This window comes from Canis lupus, chromosome 25 (assembly GCF_003254725.2).
Source record: "Canis lupus dingo isolate Sandy chromosome 25, ASM325472v2, whole genome shotgun sequence".
NCBI lineage: Eukaryota > Metazoa > Chordata > Mammalia > Carnivora > Canidae > Canis > Canis lupus.
Window position 1 is genome coordinate 7,901,463 of NC_064267.1, and position 27,328 is coordinate 7,928,790.

The 27,328-nt window shown below is 36.9% G+C and overlaps 1 protein-coding gene and 1 long non-coding RNA gene across 9 annotated transcripts in view; one reads left to right on the plus strand and one right to left on the minus strand.

The window, feature by feature from the left end:
* The window catches only part of FRY (FRY microtubule binding protein), a 428,614-nt gene that overhangs the window by 93,894 nt on the left and 307,392 nt on the right, over window positions 1–27,328 (minus strand). For all 8 annotated transcript variants that reach the window (XM_049101157.1, XM_025462552.3, XM_049101154.1 and 5 more), the window contains 12 exons: window positions 26,501–26,587; window positions 24,102–24,361; window positions 23,295–23,484; window positions 22,491–22,615; window positions 20,242–20,299; window positions 19,272–19,363; window positions 18,735–18,907; window positions 17,264–17,424; window positions 15,969–16,079; window positions 12,518–12,672; window positions 4,167–4,266; window positions 3,715–3,886 (listed from right to left, as the gene is read on the minus strand). In XM_049101157.1, coding sequence (XP_048957114.1) covers window positions 3,715–3,886; window positions 4,167–4,266; window positions 12,518–12,672; window positions 15,969–16,079; window positions 17,264–17,424; window positions 18,735–18,907; window positions 19,272–19,363; window positions 20,242–20,299; window positions 22,491–22,615; window positions 23,295–23,484; window positions 24,102–24,361; window positions 26,501–26,587 — 1,684 coding nt within the window. The remainder of the gene's footprint in view (window positions 1–3,714; window positions 3,887–4,166; window positions 4,267–12,517; window positions 12,673–15,968; window positions 16,080–17,263; window positions 17,425–18,734; window positions 18,908–19,271; window positions 19,364–20,241; window positions 20,300–22,490; window positions 22,616–23,294; window positions 23,485–24,101; window positions 24,362–26,500; window positions 26,588–27,328) is intronic.
* On the plus strand, window positions 1,515–26,580 carry LOC112669442 (uncharacterized). Its single transcript, XR_003142255.3, has 4 exons — window positions 1,515–3,595; window positions 4,090–4,158; window positions 6,151–6,250; window positions 26,443–26,580. It is a non-coding gene; the product is annotated as an uncharacterized LOC112669442 (long non-coding RNA).

Sequence of the window (27,328 nt, forward strand, 5' to 3'; positions counted from 1 at the left end):
CCTCCCAGATATCGTACCAGGGACTCCCTTCTCTATACCCTGCATGGTAGCCCTTGACTCTGGTCTCCTCTTTTTACTCCTACAAGCCTCATAATTTCCTCCGTGGAGCACTGTCATTGTTTCTCAACTGATCTCTCTTTTTAAAAATTTTTTATTTTTTAAAAGATTTTATTCATTTATTTGGCAGAGAGAGAGAGAGCACAAGCAGGGGGAGTGGTAGGCAGAGGGAGAGGGAGATGCAGGCTCCTCACTGAGTAGGGAGCCTGATGCGGGGCTTGATCCCAGGTCCTTGGGATCATGACCTGAGCCAAAGGCAGATGCTTAACCAACTGAGCCAGCCAAGCATCTCTGATCTTCCCTCTTTAGACTGGATGTTCTTTTACCCATCCTTCACATACAGTCAGTCTTTCTAAAATGCATTCCAATCTTGTCCCCCTCTCTTGTTTGAAACTATTCAGTGGCTTTCAGAACCCAATCAGTTTGTTGGACACCCTCCCTGTTCCCAGAGCTCTGGAGATTTCAAGAAGCACCTAGAGATCACCGTCCTACAAACTACTTAGGGCACAATGCTAAGCCTTCCAAGATTTGACTTCCATTTGTCTGCCCATGACCATCTCTAACTTTCCCTTATCCCTGCATGTTGTAGTAGTCAAACTGACCAGTACATAATCTCTCAAATGCAGCATGTTATTTTATACCTCTAAGTCAACCCACAAGCTATTTCCTTGGTCTGTAATACCTATCTACTTGCCTAATGTAATGTAAATTACTTGTCTGCTTTGCAAATTTCTACTCCTCTTTCCAACTGCAGCTCAGGCACTAACTTTTCCGGAAAGTCTTGCCTGATATTCCTGGCCCAGTAATTGATTATCCCCTCATCTTCTATCTCATACACAGAATATGCTTTTTATTGCATTTGTTGCTCTGTATCATAACCATATGGTTGCACATCTTTTTTTTTTTTATCACTAGATTATGACCCATTGATGGGAGACAGAATGTTTTATTCATGTTTGTGCTCCCAGGACCCAGTGACTGGCATATAGGTGGCATTCAAATCTTAGTTGATGTGAATAAAAATACATTTTAGTTTTCCAAGAAGAGAACTAGTTTATCAAGAAGGCTTTTCTGGAGTCCCTCCACTGTTTCAGGCATGAGGCAATGATGTGACTAATTCTTTTGCAGATAGATGGAGAGGTGTTCATAGTAGAAACAGATTTTCAATTAGGTCTTTTTTTTTTTTTAAGATTAAGATCTTTTTGACTTAAAAGATTTTATTATTTATTCATGAAAGACACACACACACACACACACACACACACACACACACACACAGAGAGGCAAAGACACAGGCAAAGGGAGAAGCGGGCTCCATGCAGGGAGTCTGACGTGGGACTCGAACCCGGGTCTCCAGGATCACACCCTGGGCTGAAGGTGGCGCTAAACCACTGAGCCACCCAGGCTGCCCTTTTTTTTTTTTTTTTAAGATTTATCTTAATGGTAGAAGGCACAGAGGGAGAGGGAGAGAGAATCTGAAGCAGACTCTCCACTGAGTGCAGAGCCCAATGTGGGGCTTGATCTCATGACCCTAGGATCATGACCTGAACTGAAATCAAGAGCCAGATGCTTAACTGACTGAACCGCCCAGTTGCCCCAGATTTTCAGTTAGGTGTTAAGAAAGACTGGAGTTAGGAAGGAGAGAAGGGCCATTTCTGGCAAAGGGAAGGGCATGCACAGAAGCAAGGACTGACAAAAGGGCCTAGCTTATAAAAGATCAATTGAGGGATCCCTGGGTGGTGCAGCGGTTTAGCGCCTGCCTTTGGCCCAGGGCGCGATCCTGGAGACCCGGGATCGAATCCCACGTCGGGCTCCCGTTGCATGGAGCCTGCTTCTCCCTCTGCCTATGTCTCTGCCTCTCTCTCTCTCTCTGTGTGACTATCATAAAAAAAAAAAAAAAAAAAAAAAAAAAAAAAAGATCAATTGAGGTGAAAGTAGAGGTTCTTTGATGAAATAGCAGAAAGCAAGTTTGGAAGAGGAGTTTTTTGTTTTTGTGTTTGTTTTTGTTTCCTTGTTTGTTTGTTTTTAAATTGGTGAAGGAGTTCCTATTATTTAATGTCACTAAGCCTTCGTATCTCATCTGTAAAATAAGAAGGATGATTATAGTCATGATGGTCATGGTGGTGGTGGTAATTCCATGCCAGAACTAAGATAATTGCTTGCGTTTATCAGCTTATTTTAATCCTTGCACCCTCTGAGGTAGTTACTACTACAGATTAAGAAATGGAATATAAGAGGTTCCATGACTTGTCCAAGGTCAAACAGCCAGCCAATAGCTGGGCCAGGGATGAATCCAGGATGTTAAGCCCAGAACCTCATTTCTAACCACTACTGATGGGGTTGTAGATATCAAATGATAAATGAAGTATACATAAAGTGCCTAGTATATACCACTCAATGGATGGAAGCTGTTATTATCAGCAGTTATTTTTAGGACAGCTGGGCAGAGCAGTTTGAACAGAGAAGTGCTGTGCATATTTGGTTTTGTGTAGTGGGTGGATTGCAGTGTTGAGGACTGCAGGCAGAGGATGTTGGGACAAGGGTGCATGAGGTGACTTATGAAGATCTGGACTAAGGCCCTGGTAACATAGATGGAAAAAGAGGACCAAGTAGGGAGACGAAAAGCAACCTCTTGGCAAGGTGTTCCTTAGGCAGGAAGTTAGTTGACAAATGTGATTCTTTCAAAGTGGATTTTCACAAAAATTACTCATAAAGACTACTTCTAAAAATGTACTAAAAATTGAAACTCTCAACAACCTATGTATTTAGCAACACACAAGGTACAAAACACCATCGCCATCACCACCAAAAACAACTTGCAGCAATTTCATGAATTAGAAGTTATATCATGCATATTTAATTTATTTGGGAAATTTTACACACATAAGGTATGTAGAAGGATTAGGACTAATCTAAGCATCTTTGCATTTGTCCTGTGTTTATTTTAGATAAAGTTATGCTATTTTAAATAGACACATTTTTTATATTTAAGTATATTCCAGAATTTACTTTTACACATAAATGTAATCAGTCCAAAGCAACTGTGATCTATAAATTTAGCATCAATAATTTTGACTCTAAAATGATCCTAGACTTGGAAAAGGAAGATCCTGGCCTCCCCATTCTCTTTCTACCCTCTTGAAGCCTGTGGGAACTGCTGGTAACAGGACCTAAAATAACAAGTATATCTGGAAGGCTGTGGTCCGAGGCCATTTTCCATTTTTGCTAGCTATAATAGGGGTCTCTGGAACCAGAAGGAACACACAGCTCTTCTTATGATTGAAGAGGTTTATGCTTGAGATGAAACTAAATTTTATTTAGGCAAGAGATACTCTTATGCGTACAAAACAAAACAAAGAACAACACAATGATTCCTAGAGGCAAAAAGAACAAAACCAGAGTAACCTTGGGAGTAACTCTTGCTCATGGAAACAGCTGCATGGTTCATGCCAAATTCTGAAGCAACCTTCCTGTGAAGGCCCTTGGACACAGAACCTACGTGATGCTGTACCCCTCAAGGATTTAAGCTTACTGAAAAGTAAGTAAGTAAAAATGTTGTATTCTTCTCTTGCAAAAAAGTAAAATAAGATAAAATAAAATAAAACAAAGGGAAGACGACTTAGTGCAGAAATGATCACACATGACATTGCATGGTACCTGAAAAGAGTGGGAGGGTGAGCTCGGGGTACATCCTGGCCAGTTCACACGACAGGAGGGCTAGGGACACACTGTAGAGCGGTGGCAATGGGCCGTGTGTTCCGTAGAGAATACTGCCCGGTCTCTGTTCAGCTATTTTCTTTGAGTATACGAAAAGCTTTGCTTCAAGGATCTAGAGAGAGGTAGGAGAGTGAGAAATGATATGAAAGAACATCAGCTAGCTGTCTCAGGAGGATTTATGTTTCATCAAGTTTCGTAGTAACCAAATTAATGAATGCATATTTTAATTAGTATTAAAAGTAAAGCATCAGTTAGTTCCTGTGTTTAGAGAAGATTATGTAACGGTTTTCTCACTCCTCTATCTTCCCACCCAAGGATATACAGGAAGAAGCAACAATCCGAGTATCGACCACCCTTTCTCTGAAGTTTCTGTGTAAGTCAACGGTACGTGCCTGCATGAGCTGCATGGAGATTTCATAAATCTCTCTGTTGGTGTCAGAGGCCTTGAATAGAACAAGGTTTAACAGCGTCACTATGTCGAAAGGATAGTTCCTAAAACAAAAAACAAAAACAAAAACAAAACAAAAACCAAACAGCATAGTTTATGAGACAGCCTGGTTAGTAGTTTTGATAAATCATTACCTCTCAAAATTCTAGATGGTGAACGACCTCAGTCACACTTACTGATGACATTTTCATGCCCATTTGGTCATTGCACTGCACCCCTCATTCTTTTGCTGTTTTTTTTTTTTTTTTTTTTTTAGAAGAATAGAAATAGCTCTACTTTCATTTAACACTGAATATTGTTGCACTGGGCTAAATAAGCACACAAAAATCTATCTAATGTAAATAGTTTTTAATGAAAACCAAATAAAAATGGAAATAACAGAAGAAAATATGTCTACATTTTGCAGTAGCTCACTGATTTAATATTTTCATTCAATCCATCTAAATGTAGCAAGCACAAATACACACATACCAGGAACAGTTGCACAGTACTAATGACACTAAGTTAGTAAGGCTGGTCTCTTCCCTTGATAGAGACTTACTGTATAGTTAGGAAAGTAATCTATGCAGTCTAGTTAGGATGAGAGTAGCTACAGCAGGCTACAGAATCCCGATAAGGGACACCTACACCAGACTTGGTGTTAGGGTAGGTTTACAAGGGGGAAAGATGTAAACTGAGATTCGCAGAACCAGAAGTAAACTGAGATTCGCAGAACCAGGAGACATTGGCCAGGCCATGCAAAGGGTAACATGGGGGAGTGTTCTAGGCAGAGACAACTGCTTTTTGAAAGATTACAAGAGTGAAACAGCAAGATTCCTTCTGTAAAAGAAATAATCTCTATGTAGCCGACTGAATGAAAGATGGACTAGGAACAAAAAGGAACAAAAGGAACAAAAGGAACAAAAGATGGGACTAGGGTGATAGGTGGGTTCAGAAGATAACCAGCTTAAGGACTTCATCCTAAAACTTAAGGAGATGAGAGGAGTAAGGGAATGACATCATTTTTGCAGAAGCACTGTGAATGCTCTGTGGAGAAGGGATTTGTGGGGGGTTCAATATTGGGAGCTGTTACAATACTCCAAAGGGGAGCTGATGAGGGTTTGAATTAGGACAGGAATGGTAGAGACAGAAAGGAGGGGATAAGATCTGAAAAACACTAAGGAGATAAAATTGGCAGGATTTGGTAAGTGATTGCATGCATGGGATGGAAGCTGGGGAGAATGGAGCACCGCAAATAGGTTATGTGGCAACTAGGAGTAATCAAATGGAATGTGGAGCTTAAATTCATTTCCTTTTCTTGCTAATAATACTCCTTAAAGATGATTTCTGTTTCTTAACTGTATGTTTTTTCTTATAGTGGAAGAAAGGTCATAAATAGAAAACTTTTGGTGAGATAAACAATTAGGGAATGGTCCATAGTAGTGAGTGACTGCTATTTATTTTGAGGCAAACTTCAGAAAGCAGAAGATGGGTTGCAGGTGGAAAAAAATTGTTTTTGGGCAGCTCGGGTGGCTCAGCAGTTTAGCGCCGCCTTCAGCCCAGGGCCTGATCCTGGCGACCCGGGATCGAGTCCCGCGTTGGGCTCCTTGCATGGAGCCTGCTTCTCCCTCTGCCTCTCTCTCTCTCTCTCTCTCTCTCTCTCTCTCTCTCTCTCTGTGTCTCATGAATAAATAGATTTTAAAAAAAGAAAAAAAAATTGTTTTCTTGTGGGTTCCTTTTTTGATTCTATAATATAATTACAATTGTCTAACAAGTTCTGTTTTGTTAGAACAATCACCCTTTTAGAAAGGCATAATACTGTTATGAATCTATGTCCATCTTACAGTAAGTTTAATAAGAGACAATAGTTAGCATTGGTTAAATATATAACAAATGATGGTTTTCACTTATTTTTTATATTAATCAAATTTAATTTTTTATCTTACTAGTAATACATGAATACAACTTCTTAAAAAGTAGAGCCAAGCAACACATAGAACCAGAAGATCTATTCTAAAGATGGTGCTGGCAAGTTGGTGCTGGCTGTAGGTAAGTGTATAAATTATGGAAATGCCTACTTCCTTTCTCTCCCTCAACCGTTAGAGGCATCCACCTTTCTCTAAGTATGTATATAAATAAGTACACCTCCCCATTACACAGGACTGTCAATATAAAGGATATTATACTCTCTATGTGTATTATGTGGAGATGCTTTTTCAGTGAATGAGGCTTACCCCCAGTGTTTCTTAACAGCTGCATAGCATTCCATAGTATGGTCATATCATAAATAACCAATCTTGTTGTAGATGCTGTGATGTACTATTTGAATCCCCCTTTCAAGACTGAGGCACTCAATCCTCCAACTAGTGTTGAAGGCTGAGATCTCTGGATGAATCCCTCCCTGGGAATTGCCATCAGCCAAAGAAATTGGCCTAGGTCAAGGTCATGCCTATAGCCAGCAGCAGCCCCTGGGACAGGTTGAGGTCTCTTTTCCTCTGCCCAGTCCTACTTCCTTCCCTGTCCCACAGATATTGATCTCAAAGGCACCCCTAATTAATGTCCAGCACTCAAATCTCCATCCCAGAGTCTGTTTCCTGAGGAATCCAGCTTTTGACCTGCAGTAACAGACATTTAAAGGTTATTTTCATTTCACTGTTACAATGTCTTTCACTGTTGTTGTTTTTTAAAAGATTTTATTATTTGTTTGAGAGATAGAGAGCATGAGTGTGGTGAGGGGCAGAAGGAGAAGCAGACTCCTCACTGAGCAGGGAGCCCAGGGTAGGGCTTGATCCCAGGACTCTAGGGTCATGAAGTGAGCCAAAGGCAGATGCTTTACTGCCTGAGCCACCCAGGCACTTCGTTTTTCACTGTCGTAACACCAAATGTGCAAGTACTTCTTTGGAAGGGATTTCTAGAAGAGGTCATGTAGGGTCAAAGGGCACATTTAAAATTATGGTAGATCTTACCATATTGCCCTCCAAAATGGCTATACTGTGCTCCAAAATGATTACTTTCCTAGAGCTTTTATTTTTAAATGAATAAAAAAGCATGAGGTTGATTTGTCAGATGAGAAATTAGGGAAAGCCTCCTACATGCTAGTGGTAAGGATAATGAAGAAATGATGGATAACATTTATGTTACGCCCTGCCTACGTTGTGCTGGTTACTCTGCCAAGGCTTTTACCCAGATTTGTTATTTTATCTTCACAACAAGCTTAAAGGCTTAGAGATGTTAAGTACTTGCCCAAGTTCATGTAAATAATGGAGCCTAGACTGCATTTTGGGTAAGTCAGACTCTAAAGAATTAACTTATCCACAGTACTATCAGCCTTCAGGAAAGTCCGCAATAGCATATTGCAAAGCCAGTCTAATTTGGAGTTCTAACAAACTGAAGTAGCTGGAACGGACTGGGAAAGTAGAAAGGATGTTCCATGAGCCCCACAGTGGTGGTGATATCTTCTCTATGTTGCTGTCTCTAACATGGAGATTTTTTTGTTGTTGTTGAAATATTTTATTTATTTATTTGAGAGAGAGAGAGACACAGAGAGACCTAAGGCCTAGCCCATAGTAGGCACTCTGTAACACTCTTATTATGTTCATGTTCACACATGAACAGGCAGAGGATCAGAGGGAGTGGGAGAAGAATCCCCACTGAGCAGGGAGCCCGATGTAAGGCTCCATCCCAGGACCCTGAGATCATCACCTGAGCTGAAGGCAGATGCTTAACCTACTGAGCCACTCAGGCACCCCTCTAACATGGGAATTTAACACATATACATTTTTATTTAAAAGAGCACTGACTGGAATTTAAATAAAAACATAAAGAAAGAAAAGCAACATTGGAAAATAATGCTGGACCATTGGGGATTTAAAGGCAGGAAAAAGGAAGATAAAGTCTCCCTCCTATGCAGGACCATGCACTTGACTATGTAATTAGGACATTCAATTAACTGCTTAGGACTGAGCTATGAACTTGACGGAGAACAATACTGAAAGAAATAACAACAGAGATACAGAAAATGAAAGAAATCCAGAGAAGTGAAAAATCAGAAAGATCTCAAATGAGTGAAGGAGTACAAATAAACATCTGTACTTAGATGTTTAAAATAGGCTTAGAAACAAAGTCTTATGCCATCTAGTATTAGATGATCCAACGCAGGCAGTGGAAGGGTAAAACATAAAGACAGCTGTGATCATTCGGAATAAAAATCAAATTGTAAAATAAATAGGAAAGGCAGATACAATTCAGAAAACAAGCAAAAAAAATTTTTTTTGTTTGTTTGTTTTTGTTTTTTTTGTTTGTTTGTTTTTGTTTTTTTGTTAGCCTAGAAGAGAGGAGAGTTTGAAGAATTTGGAAGTAACCACTAGCTCTGGCTTATGTAGAATATGAAATGACAAAGCTCAGGATAACTTTGAGGTCTTCTGGAGAGAAACAGATTTCATTAGTTGACAGAGGGGATTACATCATACTTGCTTCTAATAGCTATTAAATAATAAGAGTGTTACAGAGTGCCTACTATGGGCTAGGCCTTAGGTCAAGAAATTGGATTTATATTTCACAGATATCTTTCATGCTTCGATATACAGATCCATTTTTAAGAGTTTGTTTAGAAATGATGTAATTTATTTACTCATTCCCCTATTAATGGACTTTAGGTTGTTTTTCACTGTTTTAAAATACAACAGTAAACAACTTGCATGCATTTTTGTACATGGTTGCAATTCCTGAGGTTAGCCTGTACCCTATTAAAAGGAAAGATTGGTTTAATTTAATCCTTAATGTAATTGTACTATCGTTCTCATTTTACAGATGAGTAAGTGTTTAGAGTAACTTGCTCAGGAGCACATGGCTTGATTAGAGGAAGAGCTAAATTCAAACTCAAGACTGCACCTTTCCTGAGCCCAGATTCCTAAACTCGATGCTCTCTTGAAATACTCCTGCTGACAGACAAAACCAAATGAGGTTATCAGTATCACCAGCGAGCGAGTGTGATCAGGATTCATGAATCATAAGCTTCCCTTGTCTTCCTTGGTAATAGATAGACGATATTTCCTTACAATAAGTGGGACATATACTTTTAATATATTAGTTTGCTGGACCTGATTTAAATTAGGAAAGATTGATTAAGAAGTTAGCTTAAGGCAAAACAGACACACAAACAGCAATGGCAACAAAAATCACCTCCAAAAATAAACCCAACAAAATTCTTTATAAATTAAAACTCTGATCTTATATATAATTCTAAAACACTTATTAAATATAGTAGTATGTTGAGGGTAAAAGTAAAAACAATGGAACTCTCATGTATTTAATTAAATGTGAAGAGAATTCTGTTAAGCCAGTAATTAGAAATGGCCTACACTTTTAATATAAAGCGAACTATTTACCTTAATTTAGAATGTTGAAAATTCACTTAATCTCTTTCTCAATTTCTTTATCTGTTCTGTACTGATTTATTTTAGAGTTAAGGGGAAGTTAATAAGAATACACACAGAAGTCAAATTGTTATTTGAGTTAATGCTGCCTGACAGGTGAGCTATTTCCTTTTGTCCTAATTTATAGCACTGAGCTACATTTAAAAGCATTTTATAACATACAAATATATTTTATAGAACATTCTTTAAAATTAATATTTCCAGATCTATCATCACTTTCTCTTTTTATCCTCACTTCTATGGGTCCTATTCAAGATCCATGCTGACTTCCAAATCTCTCAATATCACTAGATATATCAGAGTTATAGTTACAGTTTCAGTTTTGACTAGATTCCAGCAAGTTCACAACACACACACACATACACACACACAGGTCTAGAAATAAAAGAAAAAAAAGTATGGAGAGAACTATTTTTACTCATTATCAAGTCTGATTAACACAACAAGTGATACATGAACTATGCAAAAATGGCTAATTTCCTCTTCTAAAACCAAAGGTAGAATATTTAATCAAGAGCGTTTAAAAAAAGTTCAATTTTTTATGTATTTCATAGTCAATTGTAAATGGTTCCTTAATAAACGAGTCTGGTTGTAAACTGTCATATTCCATAAAAATAAATCCAGCATATGCTCATTTCTATTTGAAAAGGAAGAGGTGATTCTTTACTTTACAAGAAAGTTTCTTTCCTTTAGAGTATGCCTTGTAGGAGTTACTGTAAGATAATTTGAGAAAGTTAAAATAATAAGTTTAGGTATGACTTTTCAGGAAAATATTATTTCATAACATAAGGTATTTTGGTGTTTTTAGAAGTAAACTTGTGGAAAACAAAGCAAAGGCAAAAACACCAGAATTGCTTTCAAAAGAAGTACTGAAAACGTAAGTGCAAAGATTATTCAAACAAATCTGGAGGTTTATCTAGACTACTCAGACTGAGGATTTATGGGAGAGAGAGAGCAAATTTAAGCCACAGCTGAAATTTTAAATTCTGAACATGCCCTGTGGTAACAAATGACAGAAGGGTTGGCTACTGTCTTAGTGGACAGGTTGTGGCCATGTCATTGCCTGGCCTGCAGGCAATGGTGAGGGTTGTGAATGTAAGTTGATATGAAGTATTTGTCTAAGAAAGCAGAATTGTTTAGAATGATATCTTAAAAAATCTAAATGTGAGGAGTTTTATGATGTAATATTTTTGTGCCTGGAGATCTTACTGAAATTGAGATTATACAGCTAAATTCATAGACATTTATTTGTGCTCCCTAAGGAAAAATACTTAGACTCATTCAGAGGAATGCAGCACAATATTTTATGAGATGGCCATGCAATAAAATAAATTTGACTAGGATAGTTCATGTCGAGTTCACTGGGAGGAGGGCAGCAAAGAGAAGAAAATTTTATTATTTTAGTTTTTGTCAAAGGGATCTATGGTCCAAGTCATACTCTAAATACATTTTCAAAATCAAAGAGTCATGTAAACATGAATTTATTTTTAAAATGTCAAAATATCTGAAAATAAAAACACTGGAGAGAGGGATTTTTGCAAGAAAAATGCTATATTGGTAATATTCTATAGGTATACTATTATTTCATAATGTTAACGTCATACAATAAAATGATGGCAAACCAGACAGTTTAGATTATATTCATCTGCTGTAACTTTCACAGAGATTAAAGCATGTAATACACATTCAACTATTAGGATTATAGAAAATGTAAACTTTAGAAGTGAAATGTTACCTACTATCTTCAAAAACGAAAGATAAAAATTTTAAAGAGAAACCTCTCTCTTGAAATAGCATGTTCATTTTAGGTTTATTGAAAGTAGAGTTCTTCTAATATTTGGTTCTTATTAATTTAGAACAGAATAGGTTATAATAGGTCCAAATTTAAAGCTAATTCATTTTATTCCCTTCATCCGGTAACTCAAGATAGCTATTTAAAATGTAACATTTAATTAAAAAAGAAAAGAAAATCGATAGTCTATTCGAGTCTTTTCAAAAATTAACTTGAGCTGCCTTCTCTCAGTTTGTAATATATAAGCTCTCTCTTGGGAATAGTGTATGTACTTTGCAGTCTTCATTAACCCTTCATCTTAGCTATGAAATTATTTCAGTGAAATAGTAAGTTATTTCACTTAATAAATTACAGTGCTGAATGACTTCACTGAGCGACTAATTTCCATAACTAGGAAGGGTGGTTTTACAAATATCCATGGAACTCAGGGGGTCACATTTTCTTTCCTTTTCTTCCTTTCTAAAGTTTTGGGCAAGAGAGATATAATATTCTTTCATTCATTCATTCATTCATTCATTTTTTAAGTAGGCTTCATGCCTAGAGGTAAAGCCCAACACGAGGCTTGAACTCACAATCCTGAGTTCTAGACCTGAGCTGAAATCAAGAGTCAGATGCTTAACTGACAGGGCCACCCAGACACCCTCTTTTACTCTCTCTCTCTCTTTTTTAATAGATAGGTGTAACATTCTTAGACCGCTTCCTGAGTTTAGTTTGTTCTCAGGATGGCTAAAGGATTTACAGTTCACACCTGTCACAAACATTTCTAGAAATTCCTTTAAGTCCTTTAATGTACCTTCTTTATCATTTTCAAATCTTGTTCTCCTTTTTCCCTGTGAATTTCCAGGCAAATAAAAAGATGGATGCTGTAACTACAAATCAATCTGCCAGAGAATGAGAAAAATCATTGTAGCTGCAGACTTACAGGGAGTGGTCTATCTGCTGGAGAAATATTGGCCATTTTGTATTTCCTTAGAATTTACTCTGCTCAGATAATTGCAAAAACAGTCAGCCCTCATATTCACATCGTGAAGAACAACCTTCATTGTACTTGCTACTGACTAGTATCTTTCACTTAGCAAGAATTCATACCTGCTTCCACACACAGTTGCTATGGCTTTGAAGCAGCCAGATGCGAGCTGGTAGGAACCTGTGTAACATCGGTCAATCGCCCAATTAAAAAGATTAATTTGGTCTGGATTAAGTTCCAATAGCAAGACGACAACTTCACAGCCAAGCTGATGAACCTGAATACATGGAGAAAAGCAATTATTCATGTTTAATGAAAGGTTATTCCAGGGAAAGATACAAAATCATGCTTGGCCAATATAAACTGGGTAAAATGAAAGTTTTAATTTTTTAAAGATTTTATTTTTAAGTAATCTCTACACCCAGTGTGGGGCTCCAACTCATAAACCCCAAGATCAAGTTACATGCTCTACTGACTGAGTCAGCCAGGTGTCCCTTCATCTTAATTTTTATTCCATGTAGTCTTTCTTAAGAGGATGCAAAGTTGCAACTGAAAATTGAAATGTATGCCTAAACTAAATTGGACTCTGTGTAAATCTGTCATATACGGTTCGCTTATTCTTGATTTTTAATTCTGAAAAGGTAACAAAGACTTTGTTGGCAGTGTTTTCTTATTGCATTTAAAATATTTTTGAACAGGGATCCCTGGGTGGCGCAGTGGTTTAGCGCCTGCCTTTGGCCCAGGGCGCGATCCTGGAGACCCGGGATCGAATCCCACATCGGGCTCCCGGTGCATGGAGCCTGCTTCTCCCTCTGCCTATGTCTCTGCCTCTCTCTCTCTCTCTCTCTCTCTCTCTGTGATGACTATCATAAATAAATAAAAATTAAAAAAAATATTTTTGAACAATATGTGTATTTTGTTAAAAATTAAATATGCACAAGGATGGTCTTTATTTATGCAAGTCTTTGAGGAAAAAAAATCAGAATATGTTTATGCAACTTGATTACTAAGCTTAGCTGGTAATGTTTTAAAAAGAAATGTAGTATCAATAAATCCTTCTTGATAAGAGACTCTCATATGAAATGATCATCATACTAGATAGAATTAATAGGATCCTTTACTGACATTTCCTGAAGCTACTGTCAAATACTGGATGGTCACATTTGTCCAGGAGAAGCCTAGTGCCTGGAGGCCATATTCCCTTCAGGGAGTTAACATCTTCCTGTCTCCTCTTTCCTTCTTTTGCCAGGTGCAACCAGGTGGAGAAGGAAAGATTCTGGCTCTTTTTTTTTCTTAATTAATTAATTAATTTTTGCTACAGGGTATGGGCTAAGATAGAAGCAATATTCTAGTTGGATGGTCAAACATCATCAGCCTAGTTCCCCATAGGCTTAAGTAATTATCAGCAGATAAAAGCTAATGATACTATTACAAAGTACTTAAAAATAACATTTCATTAAAAAGTTAGTTCTGACTTGAAAGAAAATCAGCAAGTTTTTATTTAGCTTTAGAAACTTTATATTGAAGTGTAAGATACATAGTATACAATTCACAAGTGATGAGTTACTATAACTGAACACACCAGTGTGAACATCAGATTACCAGTACCACTGCAGCCAGCCTTATGTACTGTCCTATCACTTGTCTCTCTCTCCTTTTCAAAAGGAACCATTATCCTGACTTCCACCACCATTGGTTAGTTTGGGCTGTTTTAAAACTCTATGCAATGGCATCATATAGCATATAATTTTGTGTCTGTTATCTTTCATACAACTCATATTTGACAGTCATCTATGTTCATTCAGTTTCTCTGTTGCATTCCAATAAATGATTATTTCACAATGTATTCATTCTATACTGAGGAACATCTGGGTTGTTCCCAGCTTTTGACTTCGTAACACTGCTTTGAACAATTTTGTATGTGTCTGACGTTGTACATACTGGACATATGTTTTATGAAATATATATCTGAGTATGATGCAATTAGTTTTCCAAGGTAATTATTCTGATTTCTACCCTCTGTAGCTTTGTGTGAGAATTCCTATTGCTCTATTTCTCACTGACATTGTTCATCTTTTTAATAATAATAAAATTGATGCAATTTGTTCCTTAAATGTTAAATTCATCAGTAAAGACATCTGGTCCTAAAGTTTTCCTTGTAGGAAGATTTAATTACAGATAAAATTTCTTTATCACTTAGATGACTATTCAGACTTTCTTTTCTTCTTGGGCTGTGTTTTTCTAGGAATCTGTCCATTTATCTAAATTTTCAGGTTTACTGACACTAACATGTTCATATGTTTTTTTTTATTTTTAATAGCTACCATTTGTAGGGATGTCCCCTTTATATTTCTGATGTTGGTGACATATGTCTTCTCTTTCTTGATCAGACTTGCCATGACTTAATTTAATTACTAATTAACAAATTTAACTTTTGGCTTAAATGATCATCTTTATTAATTTTTTCTCTTTCATCTCCATAATCCCCTTCATTATTTTTTTTTCAGTTTGATATGCTATTCTTTTTATAGCTTCTTGAGATGGACACTTAGGTCATTAATGATCAACCTTTTTTTCCCCAGTATTTCCTCATAATTATCACTATAATTTGTATAAAAATGTATTTTCAAGTCTAATCCTATTCATATCCTCTCCCATTTGCTTCAATTGAATCCTTCATATATGTGGGCAGTTACAGAACAATATCCACTTCTAACCTAAATTTAATACCATTTTTTAGAAATATGATCAGTAATGGCAAGTACCTTTCATGTGTTAAATTTTCATTGCCTAGAAATCTCAAAATTGGCTTTCTACAATAGTCCTAAAATGGAAGACCTAAAGAAGTCTTAGTGTTTATTGAATTAATGTACCAATTATGTGAATACCAAAAAAAAAAAAAAAAAATCAACTTTTTTTTTTCTAGTATATATACTTAAGGCTATACATTTCATTCTAAGACTTTATTTGCAGCCCACCAGGTTAGTATATAGTATTTTTGTTATTCTTCAGGTGAAAATAATTTTCAGTTTCTATTGCTACTTGTTCTTTGACTCACTAGTTATCTAGAAGAGCATTTCTTAATTATCTTATTATTGATTATTAGCTTATTGTCCTTGTGATTAGAGAAAATAGTCTGTATCATTTCAATCCTATGACCTTTGTGGAGACTTGCTTTCAGGCTGGTTAGTGGTCAACTTTGTGAATAGGTTGTGTTTTTTATCTTGATGTACCAGTGTAAGATGGGCAACACAAAACCTATACTTCTGTGGCTGATGTGTGAAGATTATGTTGTGAACAATGCTTGGGCACCTTAGTAACCCGATCAAGGCAGAACACCCTAGACATTTAAAAACAATGTATTTGGGATCCCTGGGTGGTGCAGCGGTTTAGCGCCTGCCTTTGGCCCAGGGCGTGATCCTGGAGACCCGGGATCGAATCCCACGTCGGGCTCCCGGTGCGTGGAGCCTTCTTCTCCCTCTGCCTGTGTCTCTGCCTCTCTTTCTCTCTGTGTGACTATCATAAATAAATAAAAAAAAATTTAAAAACAACGTATTTTTGGCTAGTACTTACTCGTAAATCTTGACAAGCCAGAATGTTGTCAAGCCACTTATACAGGTAGCCATCTGGAGAAAGGCCCACATTGTCAAACACGGGGCCACAGCACAGTACTGCTGACATTGCCTGATAACAAAACAACCAAACATATGAATGAAACCTGTAATGATCTAATAACATTCAACTGACTTCCTGAAACACAAGTACCAGATTTATAAATGATGAGGATCTACTAAAGCAGTTTTTTCACAAGATTTTAAAGTATTCCTTATTAGATTCAAGAAGAAGGACGATTCTGAATTCTGGATTTTTAAAGAAGAATTAAAAACCATAAAAATTTAACTCCATGGACATAAAATTTTATGATTATAACAAATCTTTGTGATGAAAGAGTAAGATACAACAAAATTAACATTTCACAGGACTTAAAATTTACCTTCAGTGAATTCAATGAATAACTTCTGCTTGTCAGGTAAATATAGCTTTTCAAATTTTGCTTTGATGATAAATATTTGACTAATGTACTAAATTGACAAACCATGGAAAATATGGAAATAGATAATTATGATTCTTAGTCAAAGAAAAAAATTAAGAATATAGACCTTTATTACTTGGAGGAAGAGAGGAAGGGAATGTAAGAGAAGGGGTGATCTTGATTAACTTTGTAATTAGTAGGTCAAAATGACTATGAGGGCCATGGTTTAAATCAGCTCCATTGAAGCAAAGTCATCTAGAGAGTCAGTAAACTTCCAGTATATACGACAGAGCTGATACACAGTTTTTTCAAGGTAATGAGGCTATAAGGAATCATGCTTGTGAAAAATTTGAACAGTCCTAGTAGTGTGGAAATTTATTTTTGGGAGTCTTCTAAAATAGGAGCCTAAAAAGAGAATGTGGCTCTTGCTAGGCTCTGCACTTGAGGTAACATACATATCTTTCAGGTTGTAAGTTAACTGACAAGGCAGTTACTTACAGGGTAAATAAGTAGAATCGTGTGGTTCTCATGCACTCAATAAAAGTAAGAGCTTGGAAAAGTTTTGTATTTTGAAACAGAGAGCCCAACTGGAATATTTACATATTTATACATAGCCATCTATCTATGTTGATGTGTGTATGTTTTAGAATTTAAAAAATCAGCTTATGTATTTATAGGTGAGTGTGTTTGTTGCATATGCAGGTATATTTTATCATATCATATTAGTTACTTTAACTTTATTTAAGGCAAGGTTGTCAGCTTAAGGAAAGGTTGTTAATTTAAGGAGAGACCATTGGTCTGACAAAAGTCATTCCCTGAGACAAAGATGCCCTACCTTTAATGCACAATACTGGTATCTTGTAATCTGATGATTTCTATCACTGTAGCGATCCAGAGGAGTAAACATAATGCTGAAAGGGCCTGCCCACTGGCTAAATAAGATGAAAAGATGATGCCTCAAGCTCTGCTGGGGAAACAGAAATCTTCGGTGGTGAACTAGAGAGAAAAACACAGAGTTAAGAGTCTACTAGACTGAAAAGTATAGTGAATACAGTTTATGTCACTATTATATGTGATTCATACATTTTGAAGAAAGGAGTAATTTTATTTCCTAACTCAAGTTTTCTTTAGGTAATGAAACAAGTATTTAAGAAGTCAAGCCTAATTTTCTCTTTAAGTGTATAGTCCTCTCCTCATGCTGCAATCAATGGCACCTTGTCCAGAGTGGGAAGCAGAGAGAAAAAGTGGACTCACAGATACTGCTTTCTAATCAGTGTCTAGGAAAACTGCAACACCTCCCACGCAACTGCTGCTCACATAGCAAACGTTCTCTCAAATGCTGCTATCCGTCTTTAGAAGTACTGTGAAATATAATGTATAGACTTCTATTCTAAGCAAACATACTTTAACTGAAGAAGTCAACTCAAATCCTAACTTAGGGTCATCCAAGAGGAGGAGGATTGGAAAGAAGAAGGTTTTGCAACACAGAAATAATGAAAAAGTAGAACCAGTTGCATTGTGGCCTTTTGTAATTGTGTCAACACTTTTAATTACAGTAATTAATTTTTACACCAAACTGGTCAGCTATTTTTATTCTTTATGCTTTTATTAGATGAAAGGGTTTCATACCCATTTGCGCTATGAAAAAAACCCAACTCTCAAGAATATAATTTACTGAGCTGAATATAATTCTATAGAATGTGTTGCTTTGGATAGTCAAAAGGAGGACTACTGTGGGGTTGGATCACATGTTCACAGATGAGCACAATGAGAAGGAAGAAATGAATCATCTGTGAATGCTCCCCCTGAATTACTTCCTTCCTACAGAAATTGCATAGATTTATTTTCAGATGGGAACCCAAACAAAGAATAGAAATAATGGGATAGGGGCACCTGGGTGGCCCAGTTGGTTAAGTGTCATGAGTGTCAGCTCAGGTCATGATCTCAGGGTCCTGGGATCCAGCCCCATATCAGACACCCTGCTCAGCAGGGAGCCTGTTTCTCCTCTGCCTCCCTGCTCATGTTCTCTTTCTTTCACTATCTCTCTCTCAAATAAAGTCTTAAAAAAAATAATGGAATAAGCACAAAGCCAAATTTAATTCCTATTGTTCCCTTTCCAACTCTGCGCTGAATAACCACAATCTGTTCTCATGTCTATCCCCAAGTATTTCAAAATAAATGAACAATCCCATCCCAGACCCCATCCTGTATAGAGGCCAGCAGGATGAAGGAGGAAAGCACAGCAATGAGGAACACAAAAGGTTTTTCAAGCAAGGAAGGTACTTTGAAATGACGCATCACTGTACCTGGAACGCACTGAATCAAGTTAGCGACCATTGCACTAAAATGTGCCCGGATATCTTTAAGAATTTCTACTTCTTTGTCGTTTTCAGCTTCTAGAAGCATACGGGTCAGGTCCACATATTCTAAGAACAAAGCTCCAAGAGCTAAAGTATCCCGTTCTAAAGCTCCATTTGTGCTGGAATAATTAAAAAAAAAAAAAAAAAAAAGAAAAAAGAAAAGAAAAGAAAGAGATTAAGCTTTTTAGATGGTTAGTCTTCATGTCAAAGGAGTACATGCTTCATGGAAAATAAGATTCATTGTCAGAATTCATGTGCTAACTTTGTTCTTGACCCATGGGCAGTATAAATAGAATATAAAAAAAAAACACCAAGAAGAAGCCTTTTTTGACTTTCCTGAGTAAAGTTAAAGGTAACATATTGAAAAAGATGTAAAAGTAAGAAAGCAAGCAAGCAAGCAAGGAAGAAAAAATACAGGGAGAAAGAGAGACAAAAGGGACAATTTGGTGAGGAGAGATGAACTCATTAGAATTTTCATCCTACCTGTCACTTATGACACCCGCATCAGCCAAAAGCTCAAAAATTCGAAGTAGTTGTAGCCTTAACAAGTCCCGTCGTTCTCGGCGTTTTTTGTTCTGTGTGGAAAGAGGTAACACCACTTATGCATGTGGGCAAAACAATATTAACTTTGCTTTCGGAAACTGTATGAAAGAAAAGCATCATCTAGCTATTTTCAATTCCCTAAATGTAAAAGACAAAAGCCATTTTTCCTTCTTCCAAATCCTTAGAGAAAATTCTTGCTATTACAGGCTATAAAGGAAACAGATCCTAAGTAGGTCAGTAAATATTTACAAGGTGGCAATATGGAGAACTAACTAAACGGCCTCATTTCCTAGGTGCTCCTGGCATCTACTGAAAGACAAAGTCCCTGAAATAGCAGGAAGGGATAGTGGACATGAAGAATACCACCAGTTCTGGTCTTGCAAGTCACACTGCTAAAATTCTGCTACTTCTTGCAGCTTATCTGCTATATGGAAAGCTTCTTTTTCCATCTTATTCTTTATTTTTGTATCCTGCTACATCATAAGTTTGTCCTTTTCAGAGTTCACTTCAGGGAAGATAATGTTGAGGAAAATTCTTCCTATGCTAGATGAAACAAATACTATTCATGACCATCCAACTCCTTGTAAAAAAATAAGCAAATAAGCTAAAAACCAAAATTCAATCAACTCAAACCTCCTGCAAAAGAATGTAATATTTTTACATACATATGACTATTGAGGTTGTTTTGCCTTCATGAGTTTGGAACAAAATCTTTAAAAAAGGAACCATATTACTCTAAATAAATGCTGAACAATAATAAAAATAACAAAAGTTAAAATATTAAGATTCACTGTTAAAAGCATGTTGGCTGTTTGTATATTTTTTTTAGGGGAAACCATTAAGTGTAATCTAAATTTATACCATTGTCCAAATAAACTGAGGCATTAAGTATTTAAATTAAAGATCTTACCTCTGGTCTTCGTTCCAGAGCTTCTTTCATTAATGGATGAAGTTCTTCTACCAATTCTCTATGGAGGAAAAAGGTCAGCATTTAAAATTTCTTATTACTGACACCGAGTTTGTTACCAAATACATCCATTCAATCCTAAATCATGTGCTTTTCTCCCTTTGCTTTTGACTTCAAAATCTGCCCTGGCCTTTCTGTGTCTCAGTCACATGGTGAGATGGAACTAGGTATTGCCCTATGCTTTGTATTATTGGTTCTCATCCCAGTGTTACGTACATAATTTTGGTTCAATACATATTTGTTGACTTGATTTTGATTTCCTGTTCTGGAGACCTCTACGGCAAAAAACCCTCTCTAAACAGTTAAACAATATTTTGCAAGTGATTATTAAAATCAAAACACTTTACTACAGGCAGTGGGGATGGAGATAAACAAAATGGAGTCCCTCACGGATGACATTTTCAGTGTAATTAGAGCAAAAGAGACCATGCAATTGCCATGGCATTACTTTTGGGATCTGTGCTCCGTGAACTAATAGTTGATCTTACAATGAAGTCTTTTTGGAGGTTCAAAAATAAAACCTTTATTTAAACTATGTGATAAATGCAAATTATAGCAAGTATTACAATAATAAGGTTTTCATCAAAATCTTTTCTCGTGAAGTAAAAACAAAAGTTTGATCATCAGTCCATCCATCCATCCATCCATTTATCTATCTTTCACCTGTCCCCATTATCTCTAGTTCTCAGCTTTATATCTGCTAATTTAGTTATATGCCTTCTTTGGGAAATATTTTAGGAAGTTCTATGTCAAGAAGACAAAATTATGAACTCTAGCCTGCTGCTAGGTATTCAGTCTACAGCCTACTTTATGCCTGAACACCTTGCAATATTCTGACAGGATGCTTTGTACTATTAGACATCATCCTTCCAGGGAAATACAAAGTTAGGAAGGTAAATTTCATGGCATCCTGTGCTGGGACAGAAAACTTGCATTCCATTTCAGATTTCTCTAACACAGATACTAGAGTTTCTTCATCAAAGGAATGGAAATAATATTAATGATCTCCTCCAAAAACAACCATTTACTGAATATTTACTAAATCTATTTTTACATTTAATCCTCTCAGGAAATCTGTAAGAGAGATTCTATAATTATAACAGTTTTCATTTTTTGATTAGATACACTTTATTTGTATTTATTATAACAATTTTACAGGCAAAGGAACTGATACCCAGAGACCTTAAGCTTTCCAGACCCACATGGCTAGAAAATAATATAGTCTTACCCTCCCCTAGGAATATTGAGAGGATGAGATGTACAAGAGCTTTTGTCCTTGGGAAAGAATGTTAGGTAATTCCAGGAATTGTTTTTCTTATCTTCCTGTAGTATATCTATATGATTCATTGTCTTAACTAGTTAAGCAATAAGTAGTAAAACACTGGTTAACTGGGACTCAAGTATCAGAACTCACAATTACTTTTTATAAAAATAAAATCTGACTCTACACATGAATAATGCAGCAGATTATTTCTCAATGGCCTCTAAAATGTCTCATTAATCTTTCTTTTTTGACTAGGGTTTCTCACAGATACTTGGAGCCTTCCCTTTTCTATCTACATAAAAAACGTCAGGATTTTACTTTAGCTTATAGGCTTTCATCGCTTAGCTGAAGTCATCAGAGGCAGTCCAAACTAACACTTTATGATGGCTCTTTCAAAAGGCTTTGACACTGCCTCAGATGGAATGGTTATTTGATTAAAGGCGTGAAATGAGTAAGGAATACAGAAAGTGAGATACGATGGTTCTATGAGGGAAGATAAAGCACCTTCTAAAAAGATTGGCCAGTGTAACAGAAGACTCTTGAAAGAGTTCTTTCAATGCTTAGCCTTTGAGAGCCTGTTGCACAAATGGCTGATGAGCAGACCTCATTGTTTTGACAGTGAAGTGTCTGAACAGTTTGGCTAACTAGCGATGGATGCTGAATTATCTTCATTGATACTTCTCTAAAATAAAATAAGCTTGCACACGAGATAAAATCTGAGACATAAAATCAAAGGGGAAAACCAAGGCAATTGCGAGGAATGCTTGCTCCATGCAGGTCACACACAATGCGGTCACAAAGGAAATGGCGTGAAACCTATTAACTCCTCAGGCACATGCCCACATGCAAACTCAAACTCGAGTTAAAGATAGGAACTATGAAAGCAGCAGCAGAATGAATTTAGAAGAACTCATTGAGACTACTGTACCTGAAAACAAGGGAATTTGTTCTTCCAAATCCTAAAACTAAGGACTCTGTGATCTCAATGCCCTCTAGTCTCATCAAAGGCACCAACTGCTTTAACAGAACTCCCACCGATGGGGTGCCTATGGCCTGAAACAAGTTGATTAAAAGTGAAAAAGAGGTAACATGATAACTGATGCTTCCTTTAATCAAATGATGATTCCATTATAACAGTTTCAAAGTACCAAACCACATCCCAAAGCACTGCCATCATTTCAGAAAGAAAAAAAAAACAAACAAAAAAAAAACAGACAGACATAAATTTTAAAACAGCACAATGAATGTAATTTTTTACCCAGAACCAAAAAATTCTAAAGAATATTTTTTATTGTAACAGTTTTCTTTAAAAACAAAAACAATTATGTCTACAAAACCATTCTTTTTTTTTTTTTTTTTTTTTTTTTTTTACAAAACCATTCTTAACAAGATCATTTAATCAAAGCATGGTTTAAAGGCAAATGCTTGGTGAGGAGTGAGCGAAATGTGGTATGTAGAGCAGAAATCAAACCTCAGGGTCCTAATAAATAGAAGTCCCTCTATCATCTCAAGTAAGTTTCTTAACTTCTCTTTATCTTCAGTTCTCCACGTGTCAGGGAGGAATAATAAATTATGCACAGCAACACTCAATGGAATTTAGAAATGTGTAGGATGAAAATCTGATCCCATATACTCCAGATGGCAGGCACAGTGCCATGTGCACTGTGAACTCTAGACAAACAAGCTAAAAAAAAACCTTACAGAATAATTCTTCTGAAGCATGTCACGTCACCTTGTTATCGTAGCTCACTGTACCATCAGGTGTGGTCGCCATTATTTCTGGAGTGGAAGCTCTTAAGTGTCCCGGGCTCATAATGCTGGGTTTTGCAACTCCAAAACAAAGAATAAGGTAATTTCTCCATAATGTAACATAATTGTCTCCGCTGCTGGCAGTGCTGGTTTTCTTGGCATTGATTGGGCTACTAGAAATACAGAGTTGAAAACAAGAGTGGAAGTAAGTGCTGGACTTTAAATATCATGTATTAAAATAAGATCCTAGGAAGTGCTCAGATAGAGTTGAACAATTGTCTGCCAAGGGTTGCCTATGCTGTTAAGAACCGTTTGGACAGGAATGCCTCAACTACATGGGAAGTTGAATATAATTTTAAGACTATTTTCACCAGTAATGGTCTGACATTCTATACTCAATCATCTGTATTATTATTATAATTATTTTTAAGGTTTTATTTATTTATTTCTGAGAGACAAAGAGAGATGGGCTGAGACACAGGCAGAGAGAGAAGCAGGCTCCCTGAGGGGAGTCCGATGTGGGACTTGATCCCAGGATCCAGGGATCATGACCTGAGCTGAAGGCAGACGCTCAACCACTGAGCCACCCAGGCATCCAGGATTATTAATTAAAAACAAAAAACAAACTAGCTCTAGATAAGAACTTTTGACCTGTTTTCACTCAATGTTCAGATTTCTGTATTAGGAAATACAAAGACTAGAGAGGATTATAATATGCCCATCTTTTAGATAAAATGAAAATGTAAGAGGGCAAATGATAAACAAAACAGAGGAAGACAGTTTCCCTTACTTGGGGTCTACCAGGGGCATGATAGACTGGAGCCGAGTGAAGGCGTATGGCCAGGCGTAGCTGAGGGCTGTGGGGCAGTGTTTGGGTAAGTTCTCCTGCCGCAGGAAACTGAAGAGGCAGAGGACCCAGGGGTCTTTGACAGACTGAGCGAAGATCCAGACATGGGAAGGACTCTTTACGTCGTAATGGCTATTGACCAGGACTGCGTTCCACTCCACCAACCACTGCAGATCCACACTGTGGGTCAGTGGTAATGTTGCCTGCAGGTGCAAAAAGTAGGCAATGAATTGATGATGAACTGCAAATTACACATCCGCATCATGGCTCAGCCTAAATGCCCCTTTGTCCATACTGCTTTTTTCGACCACCTCTGCAATGGGCAAAAGCTTTGAATCTGAAACACCCCTCCCACACCTACCACATAGGACGTTGGTTTGTAGCCACTGTTGTTTCCTATGCTAGACTGCAAGTAGCTGAAGTACAGAGTTTAAGGACATGCATCATATTTCATTAATGACACATAGCACTGTGCATTAGTACACCAAAGCTGCTCCTTAAATAGTTGTCAAAAAATATATGGTCTTAATTAAATTAAAACCGACCCTGGATTTGCCATTTAAAATTCTTAAAAGCTATTAACTTCTGAGATTCATAAATGTGTTTTTATTCCTGTAATTAGCATCCTGAGCTTTTTAAAGCCATAATCCTGTTTGCTTTTACCTGTACTAGAATACATTCCCTTTGACTTAGGGAGATGTCAAAATGCAATCCCTTTCATGAAGGGCATTTCACTGATGATTTTTGAGGTAAGAGACCTACTTGTTCTTGTCCTGTGATATCAAGCCAAAACAAAAATACATACTAAAACTTTTTTGATCTATAACTCCCATAAGTTTGTATGTGTCATTGTCTTTTAAGTCCAGAATATCAAAGTTTAGGGAAGGTCAAGTTTCAAATAATCTAGCAGTTGTGCCAGGAGAGACAATTGCTTTTATGACAGTCAGGCAGTTAAAACCATCCATTTTATCTGTTGGGTCTCCAGATTCCTGTGAGTAAATGTGCATCACTAGTGATCACAATGGTTAATGGGTATAAGGGGGCACAGCTGGAGCTTCAGAGCCAGAGAGGAGATTCCAACACAGCCTCCATCCAAAGCTCATGATCTGAGAAGAGCACAGACCATCCCAGAGTTTCTGTCTGGGAGATGTTAATTTATGGCTTGGGAATTATAATGCTAATATCACCTAATCTTTAGATGAATTGTGTGAGATGAGGAATGTAGAAACACCTGGCACAAAGCAGGCACATTCCACTTCTCCCTTTCCTTTGTATATTCTTAAGTACAGCATTGCTGATCTAGTTACCCTGGGCTCAAGATTTTGATTCTGATAAACAGACCAAAATCACATGAATATAACCTGCAGGCAACTAAGATCTGTATACTAAACAATTTAACTAGACTTCCATGCCATGTGAAAGCAAACTGAAGTTCTAAAAGAAGTAGGACTAGGCAATATCACTATGAAAGTCTGCATTGCCTGGCTTAGCAGTTTGAGAAATGATCATCATTACTACGATCATAAGCAAGAACAAGGCCACTAAAGGTAGGAATCTGTGCTCAGTCTCAGAGAAAGACCACAAAAAAGCTTTGTCTTCTTTTATAGCTATGTGTCAGATATGTTGATATTCATTTATAGTTATTTGACAAGAATATACAAAGGGCAACAGCAATGTGGGTACTGCAAACGTACACTGCCTCTTTTTAGCTAGTGAGCTGAAATTAACCCAGGTCCCCTTACTGCACTATACCGATTTTTTAGAAAATCAGATAATTAATATCAGTTTCAATTTCTCTTCTGTTTGTTCAGGAAATTGAAAGTTGCCAAGATGCTCTCTAAAAAGGGAGAAATGTATTTGTATGGCACATAAAGGTGTCCTAGGTTCAGACTCCAACTAGGATCAAACCCAGGCCCTAAACTTGTCTGTGTGACTATGGTCCTGCCCCTTAATATTTTTGAGTTTCAGTATTTAAGAGGGTCAAAAAAAATGTGAAAGCACACTGTAAACTGTAAAGCACCATGTATAAGTTACATAATGATGTCAGGCATGATAAATAATTAATTTTCTTAAAGAATCCTGAGCAATTCTTCTTGAAATTGTAGTTTGCAAAATATTATCTATATTTCTAAGGCTCAAATTTTGTTTGAACTTTATCTGAATGTTTTCTAAGCTATTATATGAAAAGCTTGTCTTGTTTTCACAAGCACTGTTGTGTCAGTTTATGAATCAGACGTGAACCCCCGAGAATTCTTCCACATAGCTTTTTTTGTCTCTTTTTCAGACAGGTTCAGAGCTTACACTGAAGAACAATTGGGAATCAGGATCAAATGTGTACTTACCGAATCTGAAACTGCTACATGAATGAAACTTTCAAGAATGGAAGAACTTAGCTGATCCATGACATCAATCATAGGCCTGTCATCATCCTGTACAAAGGGTGGGCAGTTACTCTCCATGGGGAAATGAATCCTTCCCACCCACCCAATTGCCCTTGTTCAGTACATGAAGCAGAATAGCTTGCAAGATAGTGATAAGGGTTTTCTCACAGAAAAGTGAGTGCCGAGATGGTGAATGGCAGTAGATAAAATTCCCTGTGATTCTGAGTTTAGTCTTTCAATTTTCAGTGGAAGATGGTTAGAGCTCCAATTTCATGTTGTATTGAAAAAACATGGACTTGAATTTCAAAAAGTTGCACACGTATAGCAGGATTTAAACACCAGTGCCATACATCATCCATTGGAGTGTTCATGTTGTCATAAATTTTAAGGAATGGAAACACCACAAGAATATGGCTTGCCAGACCACAAAATGGTACTAACTTAAGTCACTGGTCTGCTACAATAAGTGATAAATTGTTGACTGTGATTGAATTTTAGTTTCAAAGAAAATGCACTGGAGACTGACAGTTGGTACCTGTGTATTCTGTGGTATACTGTTGTGTGTAGCTATTTGGTAAAAGAAGTAAATTTCCATCTACAGAATAAATAAGCCACAGGGATGCAGCTTGGTGACTTTCAGTGATAATAACATACTGCATATTTTAAAGGTGCTAAGAGAGTAGATCTTAGAAGTTTTCATTACAAGAAAATAGTTCTATAACTCTGTATGGTGATGGGTGTTAATTAGACTTATGGTGGGGATCATTTCACAGTGTAAACAACTATAGA